The sequence below is a fragment of the Molothrus ater genome, chromosome 21 (assembly GCF_012460135.2).
Source record: "Molothrus ater isolate BHLD 08-10-18 breed brown headed cowbird chromosome 21, BPBGC_Mater_1.1, whole genome shotgun sequence".
Taxonomy (NCBI): Eukaryota; Metazoa; Chordata; class Aves; order Passeriformes; family Icteridae; genus Molothrus; species Molothrus ater.
The window spans coordinates 1,434,931-1,460,168 of record NC_050498.2 but is presented as its reverse complement, the minus strand read 5'-3'; the positions used below and the strand labels follow the sequence as shown (position 1 = coordinate 1,460,168).

The 25,238-nt window shown below is 44.2% G+C and overlaps 1 protein-coding gene across 7 annotated transcripts in view; it reads left to right on the top strand.

Annotated features, from left to right (window-relative positions):
• AUTS2 (activator of transcription and developmental regulator AUTS2) overlaps positions 1–21,723 on the top strand; it is a 795,423-nt gene extending 773,700 nt beyond the window's left edge. For all 7 annotated transcript variants that reach the window (XM_054516995.1, XM_054516994.1, XM_054516997.1 and 4 more), the window contains 9 exons: positions 2,121–2,216; positions 3,487–3,558; positions 5,167–5,196; positions 6,684–6,755; positions 10,323–10,464; positions 10,975–11,052; positions 12,323–12,406; positions 13,267–13,489; positions 18,583–21,723. In XM_054516995.1, coding sequence (XP_054372970.1) covers positions 2,121–2,216; positions 3,487–3,558; positions 5,167–5,196; positions 6,684–6,755; positions 10,323–10,464; positions 10,975–11,052; positions 12,323–12,406; positions 13,267–13,489; positions 18,583–19,822 — 2,037 coding nt within the window. In that variant the 3' untranslated portion in view covers positions 19,823–21,723. The remainder of the gene's footprint in view (positions 1–2,120; positions 2,217–3,486; positions 3,559–5,166; positions 5,197–6,683; positions 6,756–10,322; positions 10,465–10,974; positions 11,053–12,322; positions 12,407–13,266; positions 13,490–18,582) is intronic.
• The last annotated feature ends 3,515 nt before the right edge of the window (positions 21,724–25,238 follow it).

Sequence of the window (25,238 nt, the reverse complement as noted above, 5' to 3'; positions counted from 1 at the left end):
AGATCCATCCCTCCTAGATCCATCCTTTCCTAGATCCATCCTTTCCTAGATCCATCCCTCCTAGATCCATCCCCTCCTAGATCCATCCTTTCCTAGATCCATCCCCTCCTAGATCCATCCTTTCCTAGATCCATCCTCTCTTAGATCCATCCCCTCCTAGATCCATCCTTTCCTAGATCCATCCCTCCTAGATCCATCCCTCCTAGATCCATCCTTTCCTAGATCCATCCCTCCTAGATCCATCCCTCCTAGATCATCCCTCCTAGATCCATCCCTCCTAGATCCATCCCCTCCTAGATCCATCCCCTCCTAGATCCATCCCTCCTAGATCCATCCCCTCTGAATCCATCCCTCCTAGATCCATCCTTTCCTAGATCCATCCCCTCCTAGATCCATCCTTCCTAGATCCATCCCTCCTAGATCCATCCCTCCTAGATCCATCCTTTCCTAGATCCATCCCCTCCTAGATCCATCCCTCCTAGATCCATCCCCTCCTAGATCCATCCCTCCTAGATCCATCCTTCCTAGATCCATCCCCTCCTAGATCCATCCTTCCTAGATCCATCCCTCCTAGATCCATCCCTCCTAGATCCATCCCCTCCTAGATCCATCCCTCCTAGATCCATCCCTCCTAGATCCATCCCTTCCTAGATCCATCCTTTCCTAGATCCATCCCTTCCTAGATCCATCCCTCCTAGATCCATCCTTCCTAGATCCATCCTTTCCTAGATCCATCCCTCCTAGATCCATCCCTTCCTAGATCCATCCCTCCTAGATCCATCCCTTCCTAGATCCATCCCTCCTAGATCCATCCCCTCCTAGATCCATCCATTCCTAGATCTATGCCCTCCTAGATTCATCCCCTCTGAGATCCATCCCCTCCTAGATCCATCCATTCCTAGATCTATCCCCTCCTAGATTTATCCCCTCTGAGATCCATCCCCTCCTAGATCCAGAGGTTTCCCACCAAGAATGGGTTTGGAGTGTGATGTTTAGCATCCCTGACTCCCACCAGGAAGCAGTTTGCTGTGTGCTAGCAGCATTTTCATGAAACTGGGAGAGTTTTCTGTCACAACAAGAGCCAAAGGTTCACCAGCAGAGCACAGAGGCAGATTGGGATGTGATTGTTTATCATGGAATCACAGAGTGGGTTGGGCTGGAAGGGATGTTAAAAACCATCTCTTCCACCCCTGCCATGGCAGGGACACCTTCCTATATCTCAGGCTGCTCCAAGCCCTGCCCAGCCTGGCCTTGGGCCCTGCCAGGGATCCAGGGGCAGCCCCAGCTGCTCTGGGCACCCTGTGCCAGGGCCTGCCCACCCTGCCAGGGAACAATTTATTTGTTTAATTTACCTGCTTGTTTCCCTTGTGTTTGTCTGCATTAGCACAGAGCAGCATCTTGTTTGTTCCCAAATTCCTTTAGGACAGAGCACTGGGCTCAGGGAGGTCAGTGGAGGTGGGCACGTTTTTGTGCTGAGCATTCTCTCTTTACAAAAAACTCCCATCCATTTTTGGGAGGTTCTGCCTTAACATTTGGTTTGAATACTAATCTTTAACAAATCAGATTGTCTGTCTGCTAATATTAGATGTGGCAGGATATCCTCTCAGACAGACTAATGAAGTAAGAATTGTGCATATTTTCCTCATTTCCTACAGATACCATTAAAATCCCAACCTACTAATGGAGTTTTAATGATACAATATCCTAGAACTCGTAAGGGTTTTTTCCACTTAAACAGGAGATTTCTGAGGCTCATTCAGCTCAGGATTCTTCCTTTTCTCTTGAAACAAGTCACAGACTGAAACCATTTAAAACCTCTCACCAATTTAAAAATTAATAATTGAGGAGCAAATGTCTCCCTTATGCTGTGCTGGCCCGAGGCAGGTACAGGTTGCTGGCTGTCTGATTTTGGAACTGCTTTTAAGCTCTAAACCTCATGACATCTGTGAACATCCCATCGACTGCTTTAACTAACATTGTTGCAATGAGATCACTTCAATGCTTCTCAGTTTTCTCCATGTAACATTTTCCTACTATTCTGCAGGAATGCTGTCTGTGTCCTCCTCAGCTGCCTGTGCTGGTGGTGACCCAGTGTTGATGTTCTTCTCTTTCTGTTGCAGCTGTTTCACTCCTATCCTCCAGCTGTATCAGGTATTCCTCCCATGATCCCTCCCACCGGCCCCTTTGGCTCGCTGCAAGGAGCTTTCCAACCCAAGGTAAGGCAGGAATTACCTGGGACTGCTCAGGGCAGGGTTGGGCTTAGCAGAGGGTTCACATTCTGGAGAGGCTGAGCTCTGACTTACAGCTTCATTCCACAGGGGACAGTTGTCTTTTCCCAGATTTACCACAAAGAGAAGTTATTTCTCATTAAGTTCAGAAACATCTACAAGCATTTTTTAAAAAAAATATTTATATAAAGGCTTGGTTAACTTTAGAAGCAATATAATTAGTTCTGAGATAGTGTGCATTAATGAAAGGTCATGTAATAATCAGGATTTTAAGAAATGGTGCTCATTCTTGTTTACTCATTTCCATAATTACCTGCCAGCTCCAGCACAGTGCAGAACACTGATTTGGCTGTCCTCATGGGTGATAACTGGGAGACAGAAATGTGGCAAGTTCAGGGCTTTTCTTTTTTGTTTTTTTGGAGTCACTCTTTATTTATCAGTGGGAAGAAGTCAGTCTGTAGTCTTTGCAGCTAAAGACTGAAATCAGGAGTGGAATTTCTGCAGAGGAGAAACCTTCCTTAAATTGGCCCATCCACTCTAATGACTGAGTATGTAAATTGCAGTTCATTAGTGAGATTCTTGTCTGTATGGTAATCAGACTGTTAACAACTCTCTTACTTAATTGTCAGTTATGCTGGAGCTGATTTCTATTTTCTTCATTTTGACAGAGGAACAAGCTCTGTCTAAATGTAGGGGGGTTGGGTTGGTTTTTTTTTGTTTGGGTTTTTTTTCCCCCTCATAAAACTGCATTTTATTAACTGACTATTAACATTCAAATAATGGGAAGGGTTTCAATTTTTTCCAAGTGGATGTTTTCCTGATGCCCATATTGTGGCAGTCCCTGTGGATGGAGTTGAGGTCCTTGTGCAGTGTTGCTCTGTGTGCTGAGTGCATCCCTGGTAATCAGCAGAGCAGGGGCTGGGTCCTCCACATGCTGCTTTTGATGCTGTGTCATAAATGTGTTCCTAATCAGGTTTTTCACATTAGAAGATTTTCCAGTTTAAACAGTCACTGTTCCCTCAGTGGTTTTGATTAAACTAATGGGAAGTTGGTGGATAATCAAAGTGTGGATATGGAGATGATAATACTCCTATTACTGAGTGGATTATAATGGTTCTCCTTTCCTTTATAAAAAGTTTATCTCCATTGCTTAGACAATGTAATGATAAAGAACTATTATTTTGCACATTCTGTGGCTCGTAGGCATTGTTACTGGTGTGCAGCTCATTAATGTTGTCTCTCCTTGTGGAATTTCCAGACTTCCAATCCTATTGATGTTGCAGCCAGACCTGGAACTGTCCCACATACCCTTCTACAGAAGGATCCACGGGTCTGTAAAAACTGTTTTCTTTTTCTCAAGTAAATCTTGTTCCTCCTGAAAACCTTGAATGCTGGGGCTGCCATCTTGAGAAAGTCCAAATGAACACCCTTAAAGCCAAAGCTGTCTGAGCTGTTTCATCAGGGAGGGCTGCAGAAATTCTGTGGGAACATTTCAAACAGCCCCTGTGCGCTGGCAGAGCTCTGTCCTTGATGGCAGCTCTCTCCCCCCAGGCCCAGGGGTATAAAGGCATAAAAGTCCAATTCAGTGTAGAAAATGTACAAACCTCCCCAAGATTTGTGTTTGTAGTCTGTAATTGTTTTTAATGTGGGTAATGACAGCTATTCCCTGGGTTACTGTAGCATTGATTGCCCCAGTGAAATACGGATGCACTTTATTGATCACTTGGTGCCTCTGGATTTCTGAGTTCCAGGGGATGTGAACAGCATTTATTGCCTCAGCACTTTGTCCCTCTGCCCAAGGGTTGTTGGTGTGTTTGAATTGATGGCCATTATTTCCATGAGGAACTTCACACTCAAATATTTTTAGCAGAACTCTCAGACAAAAGCACTGAGGAGCTCTCCCTAAAATTCTGAGTTGTGGCACGGCTGAACCTCCAGAGCTGTTGTCTTTGTGTTGGGCTGAGTTCCAGTACTTTGGGTTGCTCAGCAGTGGAGCTGAGGCTGAGCTTTACACCAAGAGGAACCACATTTCTGTTTGTTTGTCTAAGTGCAGAGATAACCAGAACCTCCCATCAGGAAGTCATTTAGCTTTATGTTCCCTTTCAACTGGGAGTGAGTTTCGATTATTTCAAGATGATGCATTGTGCCATCGCTGCATCTGCTAAGTACCTTCTGCACCTATAAATCTCCCTTAGTATTGCATTTCAAAACAGAAAATCCAAAACAAATGAGCAGTACCCAATAAATTGAATTATTTCCCAGCATTTATTGATGAAATATGAGCAAAAAAGGGGAATAAGAAAAAAATCTACTCAAAAAAAAACCCCTAACAGGCCACATCAAAAATAAAAATGAGAAAATTGGGTTTTTATATGGGCCCTGCTTACCAACATTGTTTCAGTGTGCTAATAATTAAGGCAAAGCCCATTTATGGCAGAGAGCAGCTCGGGCAGCAGTGAGGCACAAGGCCATGACCTTGGCTGGTGGGTGGGCACAGTGCTGGTGTGCAGGGCATGGCTCACACCCCATTCCAGCCATCCCAGCCCCTCTGTGCCATCAAGCCTTGTCCATTATCCAGCCTTGCCATGAGCTGAGGAGCTCTGAAAGATGAGAGCAGGAGTTTGCCCAAAGGACAGATCTGTGCCTCCATCAGTGCAGTTAACCAGCCATTTCTGCAGCATTAAATCAACAAATTGCTGCTGCTGCCAGGGGCCAGAGCTCTGGTGGAGCTGCTCGTCACCACTCAGGTGCCACAGCCAGGGGGAGGGGACAGCACGGAGATGGAGGCTCAGGACTAATTATTATCCAAAAGGCCTTCATTTGAAAGTAAAATTCTAACATTTTAATTTAGTCTCTTAATGAAGCAATACAGATTTGTTAATTAGAGCAATTGTTTGAGTGACAGGCGTGTAACCAAGCTGTCATTTCTTCTTCACAGTTGACAGATCCGTTCAGGCCCATGTTGAGGGTAAGAAATCTTCCTGTGCTCCTGTTTGTCAAGCTCGGCTCAGTCCCACCAGGTTGCAGCACAGAATAATCCCAAATGAGAGCTGCCAAGTGTCACCTGGGCAGTTCTGCCCCGCTTTTGGGAGAGCACAGGCACTCCTGCAGCTCCTGATCACTCAGGGACAAGGCAGAGTTTCACAGTTGGAAGTTTTGCTCTTTTCATGCAACCCCTCACGTGAATACTTGGGCTTAAATATTGCTGATCCTTCCATTATGGTTTCCTGAGGCAAATCCTAGAGATCCTGGCAGTGATTCCCTTTTATTTCACTGCACTCTGAAGGAGTTTGCTTTATTATTTTATTATGTGTTTTCTGTGTTACTCAGTTTGATATGTCCCACCCAGGTATCTCACTGTCCACTGTAGATAGACAATCCCCTTCAACCACAAAATATTTTTTAAAAAAGGATCTAAAGACCCAGTTCATCACTCATCCAAAAGGGGTTTTTGTTAATTTTTCAGCACATTCAAGAAAAAGGTCTAGATTTTGCTTTAGTGAACTTACTAAATCACTAGCACAGCCAGTTTTTGCAAATTAGCAAAAGGCTTGAGTTTAGGGTAGTATGTCTGTGAGATAGAATTAATTTTTTAAAATTATTTAATTGTTGGTTGATACCCAGCTAGAAATAGAAGACAGACTATGTGCCATAGTTTGTGAAACATTTAATTCAAGTAGCTTAAGGTGACTCTTGAATTCCTGTGATAATTTTTGAATCTGCAGGAGTCATTACTTGTGTAGGTAACTACAGACCCCTAAGTAACAAAATTGAAGAAAGTATCTCTCAAATGAGTCTTTTTCAGACAGTTTCCAGCTGTGCTGGAAATGGAGTACAAACTCAACAGGAGGCCTAACAAGCACTCTGGTTCCTGCCTCCCTCTCTCCTCCCTGTGACTTGGGGGGACAGGGAGGATGCAAAGACCCCCAGACAGAGTGAATTGAGTGACCTCCATTGTTTTCAGCACATTTATGAGCTGAAATCTTGGGGGGACAGACCAGCAATTACATGAGGGAGTCAGATGAATTTTGAAAACCAGAGTGACCTTTTAAACCACTTCCATTTTCATCATTTGGTGGAAATGCCAGTTGTGGAAATGACCTGAGTGTGCAGCTGTGAGCGGTCCAGCTGTGCAGGGCAGCTGCTCACAGGGACACAGCTTCAGAGCTTTCAGCAGCACAAGCTGCACTGTCAGCCAGTGGCATCAGAGGATTACAGGAGTGTGTCCAGCTGGAGCATTCCTGGATAGCCAGATCAATTCCCCAGCAAGGGACAAGTCTTTCCAGTTCTGGTTTTCCAGGAGGATGGAGAGGGAACCCTTTGCTTTCAGTTATCTTGGCGTGGGGATCCCCCAGACCAAACCAGACAGGGCTCAGGGTCTTTTTTCTTCTAGAAATAGAATAGAGCATCACTTCAGGTTTTTGATAGTTACTGATTCATGTCTTGTTTTTCCAGAAACCTGGCAAGTGGTGTGCTATGCACGTTCACATCGCCTGGCAGATCTACCATCACCAACAGAAGGTCAAGGTCAGTGCCTGGGAAGCCTGAGCTGGGGTGGAGGGCGCAGAGCAGAGCTCAGACAGGAAGGGCTGGCTCTCACCTGGGCACTTCTGTGCCATGGCCAGGCCTGGTAAGGCACACACAGCATTGAGCAGAAGTCTCATTGCTGAGGGTTGGTGTAAGGGTGAAAAGCTGAAGGCAGAGTCCCAGCAGAGTGTCTGGGATGTGCTGGAGCCAGGACAGCAGATCCTGGGTAAGAGCTCCAGCTCTGTAGCTAGGAGACAAGGTGGCTTTTATTTATTTATGGCTGAGGACACAAATGTATCAAGTGGGATTTTTTCCTGGAGACCCTAGGCGTGTGTATCCATTTCCTCTGATTAATGTTCAGGGCAGGAGAGGGTGCAGGAAGCCTTAGGATGCTTTACCAGTGTGGCTGCACAGGCTCCCCTGAGCCTTCCTTCACAGCCCCTCGTGGCTGGAGGGTGGCACCTGGGTGTGTCCAGGCTGCCCAGGCAGGCACAGCCTCTCAGGGGATGTTGTGTTAGCAGACACTGCCTCACTGCACTGAAGGTCAGGGGATGGGAGCCCTGTTTTAGTTATTTCTCAAGCTCTGAGGCTTCAAGGGTGAAGGCCATGAGCAGTTTTCCATTCTTACTGTAACTGAATTGCCATTGCATGTGGACTCTGGGAAAGTTTCTTGCCCTTTATGGTATTTTCACTGTACCCATCACTTTAAGATCTTGTGTTGCTCCTACAGTTTTTCAGTAAGTCAGGAATGGTTGCTGTTCTTCACTGCTCATACTTCAGGAATCAATAGCTTGTGTTAGAAACTAAAATTACCAGGGAATCCTTAGCACTTTGCAGCTTGTGTGTGCACTTGAATTGTGTAGGGTAGTGCTATAAGAATATGAAGATGTTGAACAGCTATGAAAACCTGCAGCTAATAGAGTTTAAAAATAACCCTTTTAAACAAGGTTGACAGGTTAATTTGCTGCAGTAGACATATCTCTCTTCTCTGCTTCCTTATGTTTCCCCTGCTAGTGATCTTCATTCATCTTCCCATTATCAAAAAAGACAAGATTATAGACCTAGAGAGTTATATGTCCTTTTTTTTTTATTTTATTGAAAAGGTATTTTCTTGAAAAGAAATTATTATTCCCATGCTATCTGTGTCCTTTGAATCTTCCTTGATTTGATATTCAGAGAGAGGTCAAACCAGTATATTTATAACTCACAGTAAATGCCATTTTCATGCAGCCATTTCTTTTACCTCATACTTTTCCACCTTGCATGTTAAAAAAAAAAAATCAAGAATAAAGCCCAGAAGCACATGAAAGGATGTTGCTCGAGTTTTTGAGGCTGTGCTTGATGATATTTTCAGGAATAATTGAGAAGTGTGTCTGGTCAGTAAGGAGGGGTGGGGTGTCCCTGATACACAGGAACCGTGTCCCCCTCCTGATGTGACCACGAAGGTGAATCTCTGCCCAAAGGCTCACACAGGACAATTTCTCCTTATTCACTGCCATGGTTGTGAAGGTGCCTTTTCTTCTGCACAAGCTGCAGGTGCTGCCTGAGCACAGAGCAGGGAATCAAAGGGGCTGGGTTCCAGTTTGCATGCAGTGCCACAGGACTGCTGCCAGTAACGATCTGGCCCAGTAATTGCTTGCAGAGGGCAGCAGCAGGCACTGAAGGAGCAGGCACAATGGGAAACTTTAAAACACAACCTTCCTGACCTCAGGAAAAATTGCATGCAGCTGTGGATGCTGTCTGGCTGCCTGTGCCTCTGCTGCAAGACCTGGGTAACCTCTGCACACCTCAGGGATTCAACAGAGCTGCACAGCAGTCAGGGCACAGAGCACATTTACACCCTCCTTACACTGCCCACTGCTCAGGAGAGGATTTATGCTCCATATTTGGGCCTCTCTCCTTTAGGAAGGGCCTTACAGCCTGATCTAAGGGCATTGCAGACATTTACATTGATTTTTGTGGGCAGCGTGCTCAGGTGTTACACATTTTCTGGAAATACATTAGGAAGGATTGGCACCCAGGGGCTGCTCTCCTGAACAGCAGCTGGGGAGAAAAGAAATCTGACCATTTCCCTGGTACTATTTTAAGGTGAACCAGCACATTCAGAAATCTTTTAACACATCCATGGTATTCCTCTTCCTCTTCAGACAGGGGATTTGTTCGTTATTTAGAGCAGCACCATTCATATGGCTGCAATTAAAGCTTCAGCCAGCTTTTGCTATTCTGAGTAATGCCTGTCAGGGTTTATAACTTGGTTGTTAAAAAAGAATAAAAAGAGTTCACAGCATAAAAATCTGGCACACGGGCTTCAAGTGAGGCATTTGTATTTTCTGAACTCCTTTTAACTATTAAAGCACTTCAGTGTTACTTCCTTAAAAGACTTGACCTTGACTTGGCAATTTCAGTATTCTTGCAGGCCATTATCTCCAGACATAGATAATGCCTTTGTTTCCCTTTTCCTTTCTTGTGTTCCTTCTTTTTTTCTTTTTTCTTGTTCTCATGACTACACAGACATGTTTCTAGCACTTGAAAAACAGCTATGAGGCACGCACATTAATTTGATCATAACTTTTTAATATGCACATTTATATCATTGCAATAGTTTGTACTTGGGGCTGGCACAGTATTAAATACTGATTTATAAAGCGTAGCCTGCTCCAGAACTACTGTTAAGATCTCCTGGTTCCTTGTTACCCATTTAGAAATCCTTTCAGCTGCCCTGCACAATTAATCAGCCATCTGCATTTAGGGAGTTCTGGCAGCACAGGTAATTGGGAATTTGGTTTTCTTCCTTCATTCTATAAAACTACTGAAGTGGGCACCCCTGAAATGGGGATGTGGCACAAAGAAGAGCACATCCTTCATCCACTTATCACTCACAGTGCAGCTGCCTCAGCAAATTCCCCTCACAAGAGGGAGGCTGCTGACTCTAGCACATGTAAATAAAGACATGCAGTACTTTGGGTGTGGAGTGGGAGCTGTCAAAGTGGGACTCAACCACTCCTGCTCTGCAGTCTGGTCCTTTCAGCCCCTCTTCAGGCTGAGGGGCACTGGAGGGTGCTTTGCATCCAGCATTTCTTGGTGGCAGCTTTCCCTGGGAAATGAGTGGTTGTGGTGTCCATGTCTGGTCTTTCAGCCCCCCTGCCCAGCTGGGAGCAGGGCCAAGCTGACATTCCCATTTAATTATTGTGGGACAGACCTGTCCTTACAGCTCAGCGAGTGTCTGAGGCCTCTTCAGAGAGTTTTATGTTTGTTGTTGAAGGCAGCTCTGTGCTGAACATCCTGGAGGGATGGGTATGAGCATATGTGAAAACACTGGTGAAATTAGCAGGAAATATGCAAGAGCCTGAGCTTTTCCCTCTTTGCCTTAGATTCCCCTTCCAGGAAAACAGCTGTGCTTGGGAGTCCCAAAATCCAATATTTGTGCACCTGTGCTTGGGGTCCCAAAATCCAATATTCTTGTTAAAACATCAGTATGAATGAGCTGCTCTACCCACATCATTCTGGAAGTGCCTTTTGCTGTTGCCTTTTCAGACAGTCTCTTCCAAGTCCTGTTTTCCATTTCAGAAACAGATGCAGTCTGACCCACACAAGCTGGACTTTGGCCTGAAACCAGAATTTCTGAGCAGGCCACCAGGCCCCAGCCTTTTTGGAGCCATCCACCACCCCCATGACCTGGCTCGGCCATCAACTCTCTTCTCCACAGCCAGTGAGTACTGAAAGTGAAATCCCCTTCTTGCTCCTTGCTCATTAAAATGCTGATCCTTGCCATGAATTTCCCTTAAGCTTTGGCTTATGAACTCTCTGCAAGACATGCCAGGGGCTATTAGTCTATTTGATAAATATTTTAAAATGATTCTGTATGCTTTTATAAAAAGCCCAACCTGCTGGAACACTGCTAGGTAGTAAATGAAGGAACATTTCCTCACAGAGTGATGTCTGATGCATCGTGGAGATCAGTGTTGGAAATAAGGTGTATTTCACACACATTTCCTTTTTGTTTCTGACCTGAAACATTCATTCCCCTGCATCCCTTATCCTCTAACCGGGTATTTCTGTTTGGAAAAGCAGCTGCTCTTTGCATAGGACCCTGTGAGCCCCGTGCAGGGCACAGCAATGTCAGCTGACATGAGCTGTTAAAGAAAGGACAGCCCAGAGCACAGCAAGTCCCTCTGTGAGCCTGTGCTGGGAATTGACCCCTTTTGCTTTGTTTTGGCAGGTGGGGGGCATCCAGCTGGAACCCCTTTTGGCCCACCACCCCACCACAGCAACTTCCTGAACCCAGCTGCTCACCTAGGTACGTCCTCTCAGCTCGGGGGTACAGCTCAGGCATTGACCACTGAGAAATGACAGGCTTCCTGTGGGGAGACACTCTGAGCATTCTGCTTACTAGCCTTTACAAATGGCACATTTTAGCTGTTTACTTTTAGTCTTTACCAGGTAGAAGTTCTAAATACACAGAAAGTGTCACTGACTGTGTTTTGAAATACCTTCTGGACATTAGAGGAGCAGAGTGACAGGGCTAGCTGGGTTTCGTTTGAGTTATGCTTTAAACCAGTCCAAAAAATGCCTTAAGGGCAATGTTTCAGATCACAGAGATGTTTATTTTCCTAACTCCTACTTAGATATCTGTTTTTCCATTAAAGTGAGTAGGAAACATAGCTTTAAAATCTTGTGATCTGGCTTCATGTGTCAGTTAGTGAAAATTGGTGAATACCCATTTAAAACCAGAACTGCCCAAGTTACCAGATGTTGTTATTTCCTTTCTAGCTTACTGCTTTTGTAATAAGGTGATTTGCTCATTATGGGAGCATCCAAGACCAAGACTTTACATTGGCATTTTATTTTGCATGGGGAAGCATTTGGGAGGGGCACCAAACTGGTACAGCAAACAGACAATGCAGGTATATCATTCTGCACTTTGCTGCCTATGGAAAATGCTGGCTTTGGGCTTCTTTTTCTCTGTGTTGATATCTACCAGAAGTGACTTCATCTAAATTGTTAGACTGCTCCAAAATAAAGTGAGAATTTGCTTTATATGATTTTTCCGTTGCCTGTATGCATTAACTAAAAAGTTGTTCCAGCATTTTTCAGTCCATATTAGTTTTTTGTGTAGTATGAACAATAAACACCAAGGGAATCACAGAATGCTCTGGCCAGCATGACATATCAGTGGAACAGGACATTTTATTTATACCCTGGCTCTGGCTTAGGAGACATGGCCTGAAGGTGTTTGGAGCACAGTTGCCAGAGTTAATGATAGTCTGACTAGCAAGGGACATTTCCTGAGGAAGGAAATAAAAGGAAGTAAAACCAGAGATGTTTGCAGGTTTCAAATGAAGTATCATGTCCATTTTAACACCTTGATTTCCTTTAAGAGGAATTTTTTTAGTAGATGATGCCATGGGTATGGCCAGGAACAAAGTCAATGTTTTGTGTCCCAGCCCCTCAGAACTCTGCTGTGTGTGGGGGGAGCTGGGCACAGCTGGGGTGCAGAGGGGTGCCCCAGGGGTGCTGGGTGGGAGCTGGCAGCCTCGGGGGTTTCAGCTCTTTGTGTTGGTTTGCAGAGCCCTTCAACCGGCCGGCGTCGTTCAGCGGCCTCACCGCCGTGGGCAGCAACGCCTTCGGGGGGCTCGGGAACCCCACAGTCAGTGAGTACCTGGGCCACGGCCCTCCCTGCTCTGCAGCCTGCCAGGGCCACTCAGGGGACTCTTGGCTCTCTTTTGTACTGGTTGGTTACATCACCTACCACTAAAAGATGGGAATTTGGAAAACAACCTTTTCCAGTTGTCAGTAAATTGGTTTTTGTTAATTACTTAATAGTTTGGTTTCAACCTAGTGCTAAATGTTACCATTACATTGTTCATTAAAAAAAAAATAGAGCCTTTGAGTGTTTGTGAAATTTCCCACAGTTTTGTTGCATGTTCAGAAGTAAATAATGTGTGCAGCTAGAGAGCTGTGGATGGAGATTTTTTTTTCCTTTCTCACCAGTAATTCAGGCCATGTGCCTGGAAAAGATCACTAACCTGCATTTACTAGTCCAGGTTCATCAACATTTTTCTAAATTTAGCCAGTCACAGAAAATCATCCTTTTAAAAGTCACTCTCTTTCTTCATACTTCAAATCTGGCATGATTTTGGTCACATATTATTTTATTTTGGTTCAGGATCAAATGCAACAAGTTCCATTATTTATAGTCCCTATAACAGTCATTTCCTGATGTCTCCAAAACATTTGGAATAAGGGTCATTGTCACTTTTATCTTACTCCTTCATCCCTTGTCAATTTTATCCACAGCATTTCCCTTTCCAATTAAAAGAGCTGTCAGATGCCTGCCCATTTTTAGGAATGAGACCCTCTAATGAATCTCTGTTAATTTCCTTTCCTTTTCCAGCTCCCAATAATATGTATTCATTTTAACTCTGAGTGCTGTAAAAGTTGTTTTGGTAAGTACCTTCACTAGAGCATACCTTTTTCTTAAACCTTTTTGTTTTCCACTTCACCATTTCAGCACCCAACTCAATGTTCGGCCACAAGGATGGCCCCAGTATGCAGAGCTTTAGCAACCCTCACGAGCCCTGGAACCGACTGCACCGAACTCCTCCTTCGTTCCCGACCCCTCCGCCCTGGCTGAAGCCAGGAGAGCTGGAGCGCAGTTCATCTGCTGCAGCTCATGACAGAGATAGAGATGTAGATAAACGAGACTCATCTGTTAGTAAAGATGACAAAGAAAGGTACGAAAGAACACTTCCAAGAATTGTCTAGTTCAAAGCTTGGGGCTCCGTTCCGCTTTTAACCCTCCCCAGCCTGGCACCTTGTGAACCCAGAGCTTCACCAGAGGCACACCTGGAGCTGTCCCCAGGGTGGCACCACGGAAGAGGCAGGTTTGCAGCTCAGGTGTTCCCCTCTGCAGGGTTTCTCTTCCCACTTGCACCTCACACTTCACCTGAAGGAGCTTTGCTGGAGCCCAGTTCAGGCAGTGTCAAGTGGGAATAGAATCAGACCCACCCACCCTTACCTTGTGGGTCACATTGTCATAGGTCTCTTGAAGGGTTAACATGGAGATAGTGCCTGACAGCATGGAGGAAAGGATTCTGAGGTCTATCAGATGCTTATCTGCACCTTCAAATACTTAAATATCTTTGTAAATCAGACCTTGTCTGCAAAACACTTTCTCCCTCCTCAAAAAACAGCCTGACCAGAGGGACCAGTGCTAAAGGTGTGAGATGAGAAGACTAAAATGCACCAGGAATGTCATGTGCCAAAACCATAGCAAGCTTCAGAGCATGCAGTTCATGAAAAGCACCTTCTTTCCCCTCAGAGAAGCCCCCACACTTGCACTGCTGTTAGCACACCTTCCAACACAGCTTCTTTCTATTCAGTGTTTTACATGGACTTGCATGCTCACATGTCCAGGCTGGGAAGGGTTAATGGAAAGTAACACCTGGTCATATTTATTTTTTGTCAGGACTGTTCCCATTATTCAGTTAACGCAGTAAAAATTCCTCTTAACATTGAAGTACCAAATTTATAAGAGTTTGCCATTCAGCAAGTGTCATGCCTTCCTTGAAAACTGTAGAGAGGCTGATTTCAGCTTTTTCAGTTGTGGCTTGATGGCTTTCCGGTTAAGTTTGCACATTACTTTACTACATAATGGCTATTTGTTTCTAATATTTTAATCTAAAAGAATATTTAGGAGATGTGCTTTTCTGACTTCTCTGTCACTAACCCAAAGATATGCATTAGTAGCCTTTTCTAAAAGAAGTTATGCTAACACATTAGATATTCTAAAACTACATGTAAGAGCTTTTCTACATTGTTCTAAAAGAAAGGCTAACTACAGATCTTTTCACCTACATTTTCCATTTGGAATATTTTCTGTTTGGTAGCATAGCTTCATTATTTTCATGTCTGATGTTAATGCTTCAAAAGAAATTGCTGTTACAAATTGGGTTTTCTGTCCTGCAAAAGGCTTAAGCATGTGAGTAACTTTACTGGCTTGAATGGCAAAGCATTTTAGTTACTATGAACTGGGTAGTCTGTAGAATTATGTGATTATTTTGGTTGTTGTTTTGTTGTTTTCTCATGGAGTGTTCTGCGGAAGGAAATCCCTTAGTGAAAACATTCATTGCAAGCTGCTTTGGCATTGCCTGAACTCCATATCATAGCTCAGAACATATTTCTGTTCAATAATTTGAGAGCTTAGCAGTAAGCATCATCCATCCCTCACACTTGTGCACAGTTCCAGCCTGCAGTGAGTGCAGTCCTGGTTTCACCCCTGCAGTGCTGCTGTGTGCCCAGCTCTGTGGGCTGGGACATGGCACTTTGCAGCATCTTCACACTGTGGGCTGTGTGAGGAAGGCTGAGAATCCCTTCCCAGAGCTGTGCTCCCTGTGCAGAGAATGTCTGAGGAGTTGAGAGCCTCTCCCACCTCCTCCTTACATCCAGGGGCACCCAGTGGGATGAGCACAGAGCTTTCTAGTTGAGGTCCCAACCTTTGTTATCTATTTGAAGTGAATTTGCCCAAGCAGGAGAGCTGGGAATCACACCCAGAGGTTTGATTTCATCTCAAAATCACCTGGTCATCAAGGGTCTAACCTTACCAACCCAGGAATGGCCCAGGAAGCCAAAAGCATTGAGCTCAATTGGAGCTCCCCAGCTAAGGTTGGTTTGGGGTGGGGTGGAGATCCCTGGTGGCTCCTCTTGGCTCAGCTGCATGGCCTGTGCACCAGAGCCCTGCCAGGCAGACTGGGAGAGTGAATCCTCAGACAGCCCAGAGAGTACAGAACTGCAGCAGTGACCCTTTCCTGGCTGGGAGTGGCACTGCAGAGCCCTGATGGCTCCTGGAACATTGCATCTCCCTTCCAGCTCTGGGTATTCTGGGACTGATGGATTGCAGTTGTGGAGGGTTTTTTTTTAAAGACTCTTTTATTCCAGCCCAACATTAGGGGAAAAAAAAAAGTAGCAAATGTGGAAAGCAGGATTTGTTCCTTTTCAGTGGTATTTTGTTTAAAAGATGTCACTGAACACTTCCAGTATAATCATAATGGCATTTAAGGGTCTGCAATCCTAGAGCATTAAAGCAAACCAACCAAGAATCTGTTGATCTTTCAATCAATATAAATGAGGCACACACCTCAGCATAAGAAATTCAGTATTTTTCAGTGTAGCACACAGCCTCAGAACTTCTCTTACTTGGTAATAAGTTCATTGAATAATGTGATTTCAAGTTTCTTCTTTGTGGAGGCAGTGGCTTAGAGCTGTTCTTATATTACCACCTCAGTACACCTCAGGAGCTCTTGACAAATGTGAGGATTAAAAAGTTATTCCTTCTCTGTCCACTGGACTATGTGCAGTTCCCTTAAATGAGCTGGATAATCAGGAGCCTCTTGAGATGTTACCACAGGACTGTCATTGAATACAATGACATTGGCAAAGGAATTTGTCATTTTGGTTGCACATATACTTCTCCTTAATTACAGAAAACAGCTGTTTTTTTTCCACATTTTATATGTCATTTAAAGTACTCCAATTATATTGGAAATTGATTAAATATCAACAAAAGGACTGACTGAGCTTTCCTAGGGAAATAAAACAATTAAGGGTACCCTCTGAACTAGTCCCATGAGCAAAATAAATAAAAGATTAGGTATTGCAGAGCCCACAAGCCAGTGTTTTCCCAGCAAAGTAAAAGAATTGAGCCTTCATGTTGAGAATCCTTCACTGGAGGGCCTTGACTTCATCTCCCTGTGTCCAGATGTAGAAGCTGTTAAATGCCTCAACTCTTGGTGAAAAGCAAGTGGAGGGAAATTAGAGCCAGGATGTGATTTCCAGACTGTTCAGGTCCCATTGAATGAAGGCAGCACCTGATCCCAAGCAGTGAAATGCTGGACAGTGCAGACCAGGCAGGGCTGGTATCAGATGCTCTGTCTTCCAAGTGTTTTCCAGGAGTCACATTCTGGACTTTGGAGGTCTCTCAGACATGGCCCATGAAATGACAGTTTCAACAGTTCAGTCTAGACACATCAAAAGATGCACCTGGTGACATCAGAATGAGAGTTTCCTTCTCCACAGGCATCTTTTCTGCATTTGCTGCAGTTTCACTGCCCAAAAGTACCTAGAGCTACAAATCTCACACAGCTCAGCAAAAAAAGTCGGTGGCAGAAATTGTACAGGTGAGGGAGCAAGGGTTCACTGTGAAGTCACCCTCTGAGCTGCCCTTCAGCAGCCACTACTGCTGATCTTGCCCAGAGTGTCACCTGCTGGTGACACCAGCACCAGAGAGACACCATGTCAGCTGAGGGGAGCCCTCACTGCTTACCCTTTCCACAGAATCCCAGAATAGCTGGGGTTGGAAGGGACCTCTGGAGATCATCCACTCCACCCCCCTGCTGAGGCAGGGCCACCCAGAGCAGGTGACACAGGAATGTGCCTGGTGGGTTTTGTCTTCAGAGAGACCTCCCTGGGCATCCTCTTCCAGTGCTCTGCCACCCTCAATGGAAAGAAGTTCTTCCTTATGTTGAGTTGGAACTTCCTTGGTTTTAGTTTCTGGCCATAAATAATTGTTGCCTTTAACAGCACATTGTCCCTTATCCCACATGGAACAGAATTTCCATGCTCAGCAAACAGCATGTGTCCAGCACTGAATATGTGGAGCTGTCTTTATGGAGAGATTCCAACTCAGAGGTCAATTGAAATTACTAAGAGGTTAAAATCACTGGAACTGAGGGATTAGATTCACCTTTTGAATTTCACTAGTTTTAAATGGGAGAGCTTTTTCACTTAGCATTGCCCATAACAACTCCTGGTCAACACTACTTCCTGAAAATAATTGGTATGGAACCCATTTCCATATTTAGATTTTTGTTCACTGCCAGACAATAATTCCCCAATCTTTTGTGCACCAATACTAGGTTTGAAAGATGGAATGAATTCACAGTATTTTCTGACTTTGTAGCATTGGCTCTGTCCTGCTCAGCTTGTTTTAACCTAGAAATGGAAGGGGTTGGTCATCTAAGAAGCTGCTGACCCAGGCATGATGTTTTCAGAGCGAGTCTGAAGGATGGAGGGACAGAGCAGACTTATCTCTGCTGAGGAGGTCAGCACAAAATCTGTGTGATGGGCAGCTCTGTTAAACACTTGCACTGGGAGTCACTGCACACTCAGGAAGTGCCTTCCTGTCAGAGGGCTGTGTTGGCACCATCAGTACTGGTGGTGCTCGAAAGATTTTGCCTCAGTTTGAAGTAAATGAATTGCAAAAAGTAAATTGAAAAGCTAGACATTTGAAAAGAATAGAGGAGAGAAATTAGTGAAATAGAGAAATAGTGTACATGGGTCTGGAAATGTTTTTAAAAGCCATTTGAAAAATAGTAATCTTTTTTCCCAAATGTATTCTTAATAGAAGAAGTAGGTAGAATACTCTTAACCATGTAATTTGTATTTAATTCCCTCACGTTTTGGATGAAATGAGTATGTTTTTACTTTTCTCTCTCTTCTTTGCAAACATTTAAAGTCTTTGAAATAAATACATGTCCTAGAGCTAGATTCCCATGGGAGCCTTCTGTGGAGTTCAGTGTTTGAGATCTCAGTCAGATTCTTTACAGAGCAGCTTTGGAGATCTGCAGCTGCTCTGATGAGATAACAGAGTAGGCCAAGTTTAGAGATGGGATGTTCTTCTGGAGTTTTGGGTGTGCCAAAGGCACAGTGCCTTTACCGGTGCACGTCACCAGCTCTCTGCAAAGCCACGAGTAGGAAGCCAGGCACTCTGATGCTTTGCTTACTTTGCAGAGCTTCTCATGCCTTCATTTCACACTTCTCTTTCTTGTAGGGAGAGCATTGAGAAAAGACACTCCAGCCATCCTTCGCCAGCACCTATCCATCCAGTAAACTCCCTCGGACATAACCGCAGCTCAAGCGAGCAGATCAGGAGCCATCTGAATCCCGAGGTTCGAGAAAAAGAGAAACCCAAAGAACGAGAGAGGGATCACTCAGAATCTCGGAAGGAGATTAATGTTGAAGAGCACAAGGTGAAGGACAGCTACGTTTCGGAGAAAGAAGGCCTGAGCCATGAAAGCCGAGTGGTGGAAGAGTCTAAGCAAATGCCCAGGGTTCCTTCCCCCTATGCCAGGCCCCCCGTTGTGGAGAGCACCAGGCCCAGCAGCACTTCCAACCGCGAGGCCGACAGGAAGAACGAGCCGGCGTACGACAACCCGAAGAAAAGCAACGAAGTCAAGGTGAAGGAAGAGCGAAAGGAAGACCATGATGTTCAGCCTGAGGGACCTCAGACTCATAGGTCATCTGATCAGCCACCACCTATATCCACATCCAACGTCCACCCAAGTCCTTTAGTGTCTATGCCCATGACTGTAGGTGTGACTGGTATACATCACATGAACAGCATCAGTGGCCTGGACAGGACTCGCATGATGACCCCTTTTATGGGAATTAGCCCAATTCCTGGTGGAGAACGTTTCCCCTATCCTTCTTTCCACTGGGATCCAATGAGAGATCCCTTGAGAGATCCCTACAGAGAGCTGGATATTCATCGGAGAGACCCCCTGGGCAGAGACTTTTTGCTAAGAAATGACCCCCTCCATCGCCTCTCTACGCCAAGGTTGTACGAAGCAGACAGGTCATTCAGGGATCGGGAACCTCACGACTACAACCACCACCACCACCACCACCACCCTCTGTCCGTGGACCCGCGCCGGGAGCACGAGAGGGGCGCCCACCTGGACGAGCGGGAGCGGCTGCACATGCTCCGCGAGGACTACGAGCACGCGCGCCTGCACTCGGTGCACCCCGCCGCCCTGGACGGGCACCTGCCCCACCCCGGCCTGCTCACGCCAGGACTGCCCAGCATGCACTACCCCCGCGTCAGTCCCCCCACGGGACACCAGAACGGCCTCCTCAATAAAACTCCCCCCACAGCAGCTCTCAGTGCCCCTCCGCCTCTTATCTCCACGCTGGGCCCTCGGCCCGGCTCTCCCAGAAGGACTACTCCTCTGTCCACAGAGATGAGAGAGAGGCCTCCCTCTCACACCCTCAAGGACATCGAAGCTCGATAAGCAGAGTGAGACTCAATGAAAACCAGAGCAAGAGGGACAAAAACCTTGTAAATGAACATAATATAAAGACCTTCTTACTACTCATTGATACAGACTGGGGATGTGACCCAGTGTACAATATGTATAGACCTGAGTGCAAAGATTTTGAAATGATTTTTTTTGTATATTATATGTTGAAATTTTCCAGATCTTTTAGCCAATGTTCCATATGTTCCTCGTGTCTCCTACTCTATTTTATTTCTAGCTTAAAAATTTCAAAATTTGAACTGAAGAACAAGACATCAGTCTGAGTGATTTGACTAGAAACAAGCCACCACCAATTTCAACCCTACAAAGCTCTTTCAAACCAGAAGCGAAGTCAATTGTAGATATTTATGTAAAAAGATTGCTTCATGGATTAATGGTTCATATATGCAAAAAGGGTAAGATGAAAGCTTTACTTTGTACAAATGTAAATAGATAAAATTAAGTAACATAATACATTAATACTTCTTAAACTGTGCTATTTGCAAACTTAATATTGATCAACACAGTCTGCTTATGCTGTGTTACTTATATTGTTATAGACAGCTAAACCCCTTCAACTATGCAATGAATTTTAAGGCTTTTCACAAAAGCCTTTATAACTCAAAGGAGCCTTTTCAACACACAACATAATTAAAGTCATATTTTCCCTGAACAAGCTCATTTCTAATGGAAGCCTACTTCTCTTGTTTTGATGAAGAAACAGCCCTTCAGAGGTGTAGTTTTCTGTGTGAACCCTTGCATCAGGCTGCTGAGGTCACTGTAACTCGTGTGTCCCTTGGATGGTGTCAGGATTAGTGCTCTGTGATCACTGACATGGAGTCATGGCAGATTGGGTTTCAGTCATATTAATCTGGGTTAAATGGTAATAATGGAATGCTGGAGATTTTCCAGAACTTTTGTCACTTAACATGTCAAATTTATTTTGGGGAGAACATCTGCTTATAGCCATTCATGTCTGGTTTTATTGCCAGTGTGTCATTTTTATCTGTACACACATTTTTTTGTGTTAAGTGATTTTTAACTACATTGAAACAAATCCTACAAGAAAGTGAATACTTTTCTAAATGATGGATATGTTTTCACTGTGGATCAGTAGTTTAATTAATGAACTCCATTGCAGATTTCATAATGGAATTTGTTGTATTTCAGTTGGTAATAAAGTCTGTGAATAGCTAACAGGTCAGCCTTGTTGTTCCCTAATCATAGAAGACACGAAATAACCTGAAGAACATGGTCCTTTTTAAAAATATGCATCAATCTTCTGAAATCTGTCTTTTCATAACACACTTTTTTATAATGTGTTAAGTTTCTTGTCTAAATATTTGGAGAGAATATGACTTTATCAGAGAGAATTCAATATCTTGTCTACTGGACTGTAAAATATATGTATGAAATAAAATTAGTTCCATTGGTCTTCTAGTGTATTAAAGTGCTATCTGAAGTTGTTACCCTGTTTTGGCAAAAAAAAGAAAAAAAAAGAAAAAGTTAACTACAAACAGTTGTTTCTAATGATCAGAGATCTATTTTAGTAGTCAACTGAAGGTTTAGTTGTGAGCTTCAGATTTTTGTGAACTCCAGATGTTGTGCAGTGTTTCTTTTTTTTTTTTTTTTTTTTTCTACAAACAAAAGGAAAAATACAAAAAAGTCCCAACCCTGAGGAATATGTACACTGGAACCGTAGTGGTAGCTTTCAGTATTGTAAAGAGATTGTTATATACAAACCTTTTTGCTGTTTATCCTGTATGTAATAAAGTCCTTTCTAGATCCTATGTGAACAGAAAAGTGAAGCGGCTCTCAATCTTCAGCATGTTTCCTCCTCAGCGAAGACTTGTGTAATGTAAATTGTGCCATGTTATTAAAAAATGTGAACTAAACTGCTAGGTGCTTCTTTGTGTGCAGTACCCCATCGTTGCTATGGGGAGGAAGTCCTTTTTCCCAACAGTGGGGTTTTGTTCAGGAGTAGCTGTTAAAATTGTAAAGGCAATGGCAAGCTTTCCTAAGCCATCTTACTGGAATCCTTAGCACTGTCAGGGAAAAAGAAACAGAAAGGAGACCAGATCCTTGGCTTGTCCATGTTCTTTAAAATACAGTAGCACTCTACTTGGATAGATTTTAATTAGACCATAATCTTGGTCTGCTGGATGCACATCATTAAAAAGCTGAGTTACTGAAGGAAGGCAGGACTGGATGGCCACAGAAGGATGTAACTGCTGGAGCCCCACAAGGCAGGGTCTGATTGAGAGCATCATCTTCCAGGCTCCTCTCATCCTTACAGAGGAGCCTGACAGCTCTGGCAGCGTCTTCAGGAGGGAAGAAACACGGTCTTGATTGTCCAGGCTCTGATCCTTGTGAGCAAACTCTTGCTGATGGTCCTTAATTCCCAATTAAGCCAATGAGCCCCCGCTCCCAGAGTCTGGAAAGCATTGAGGCATTTCAGTCCCTTTGAATTCAATTTCAGTGCTCCATGCCTTTGAAGATCCACGTGTCAAGTCTTGTACTGGTGATGCTCAGAGAAGTATGCCTGAAAGGTGTAGTAAGAGATGAAACAAGATTTTTAATGCTTTTAAACGTCTTCAGGTGCATTCACTGCTTTTCAGAAGTTTGATATAGGGATGTTAGCTTGCAGGTACAGACAATTTGATCTTTTTTGAAGGGTTTTCTGTTCAGGATATTTGTCTTAAATGCTCTATTTTTCAATTCACTTGTGTTTAAGAAATGAATTTCATTTAAAGACCATGCCAGCTACCATCTGTGGGAATGAAATGAGTCATAAGTGTATTAATTCTGTAGGTTGTGTGAGATTTTGATCATAGAAAACCCTCAGTGTGCTTTATAGCAACCAGGAACTTTGCTTTAGGTTTTCAAGTCCCACCTTCCCAAATTCCAACTAATTTTCCACATAGCAGCTTCCTGTCACTAGCTGAGATGCCAAATACAGTGTTTAGGAAGGGAATCTTTGAAAACAGTCCTAACATTTGTTTCCCTGTACGTTGTTCATTTTATGCCATGGTTGGTCTCTTCTTTTTTAACTTCCTATGTTTTGATCTTTGGTTTTCCTTACTGAGACTTAGCTCCAGCCTGGTTTTCTGCTTTTCATACCTTACTGCTCCCCTCTTTGCCAGTCCTGTCCTCTTTCATGGCCTAGGGCAGCTAAATCTTATCAGAGGCAGCAATAAACACTGCAGATGTTTTACAAAAGTCATATTGTTGTTCCTTTTTACCTTTGCCTGTATAAGCTCACGAAAACTGTAGTCCTTGCTGGACTGGAAGATAGGCAGATGGAGGTTGGGGACGATTTTTCTGCAAGTATTTTCATTTGCTGTGGCTGTGCCTCGTTGAGGAAATGTTTAGTATCTGTTCGTGCAGATTTGAACTCTAATTACGGCTTCACACGTGCAGGTGACTCTGCTGAAAGGCTCTGGACATGAACCAAGGTCCCAGAGCAGTGGTGCTGCACTTCCAGAGGAGCTCCTTGGCTCACTGCTTGGTTTGTGGCAAGGAAGAAGAGTGAGCAGTGGTTCAGAGACCAAGGACTCCAGTTACACAGGGTTTTGTTAATTGCCATGGTGGCTTGGTTAAGTCCCACCTGGATAAACCAACTTCCTTCTTTGGACTCCACCTGCCAGCTTTGGAGTGGCAGTGCTTGAATTCAGAAGGTGATCTGGAGCACGATTCCAGTTAAATGGTCAGCATTGCCCTTGGAGTGTGACTCTGCCTGAGCTGTGGATGGAGGCTGGCCTCTAACTCAGCTGCCTGGGAATTGCATTGCAAATGAGTGGTGGGGCTGCCTCCTGCCCTGCTGATGTCCTGGCCCCATCAGATCCTTCCTGCACATGTTAAAAAACAAAAAAAAAACAATCCTGGCCATTCCTTACATGAAGCTCTTTGGGACACAGTCTGTCTCTTACTTAGACTGCACCATGATTGGTGCCCTTGGTTGGGGCAACTGAGCATTGTCCAGTGCAGCTATACTGCAGAAATTATTTTAGTCATGCTAAAACTGAAGCTTCAGTGAATAAGCCACGAAAACCTGCATAAGAAACTCCACATTTTTGCTAGCCAAGGAGAACCAGAGCTGTAGGGGAGGACTGACTGTTCTCCCTGTGCCCTGTCTCCTGCTGGAGGGGCTTGGGCTGTTTCGTGCCTGTGGGCAAGGTGAAGTTCCCAGGTGGCATCTCTTGGGGTCACACCCCTTTCTTTTTCCACTGGCTTCTTGCAGCTGAAATCGTGTTAGCACAAAGATATTTCCTGATGATAAAATAGATCCCCCTCCTCATTTGTGCACTGTGAGGCTGCATACAGCAACAGGTATTTATGGACATCAAAATGCACATGTGCTGTCAGGTACAGTACCAGGGAAGAAGCTCAATCCAGCAAGGAGCAAAGTATAAAATCCTGGTGCCACCCTACAATCTCACGGCTGTTTTGCTGCCATCTGATGTTCCCTCTGCTGGTTCTGGTACTACAGACTTCAGTACAGCATTAACCCCATTTTATAAACAGGAGAAGTGCTGCTGGGAACCCCAAACACGGAGTCACCGGGGTGATAGCAGGCACCTACTGCCTGAGTGATCTCAGGAGTCACCCAGGGCAATTGGTTACTGCCTGAGCCACTGGGGAACAGAGAAAAACCCGAATCAGGCAAATTGCAGAGTCAAGGGTGGCAGGAAATGAGGAATTTCTGAGTTCCTCCTTTGGTTCTAGAAAGTACTTTTAACCCTCCATATTAACAAATTGTGGCATCTCAGACTGCTAAACTTACCTGTGAAGGAAAGAGTTTTACCTATTTGTTGATAAGTAATTCAAGCATTGACCCAAGCTGATAAGGGCTGTGGTCATTCTGGTTACTAAGGGCAGATTTGCTGTATTTTACCACCTAATGTGGCTTGTTTGATCATCATATTGCCCAGTACTGAAACTCACTCTGAGTGCAGCATTTTTCTTGGTTGAATTTATGTTTCTCTACTGAAAAACTTGAATTTAGCCCTAGGAACTGAGCCATCCCCCCCCAGTACAGTCATCTTTGTTTCAGGACAAGATAATTAAGGAAGAATTGAATCAGTTCATTGCATAAAGATGTCACCTATTAAATACACAATATGTTTATTAAATGTATCTTTTGCTTTGCATCTTCAAAGCCCTTTAATAGTTTCCATTGAATCAGTGTCATTGTGAGAATTTGTTTTATGCAGTAGAAATTCCATTGACATCAAAAGCTTGGGATTTTTTTTATTTTTTCTTTTACAGACAACTAAAAATGCAAGCATAAACTTCCAAAGATTTTCAGTAGTCTCTGTTTTGGGGCCTCAGTGTGTTTGGGGTTACCATGATGTGTTTGGAGTTAATTTGATTAAAAAAAAGAGGGGGAGGTATCAAACAATGTCCAGTT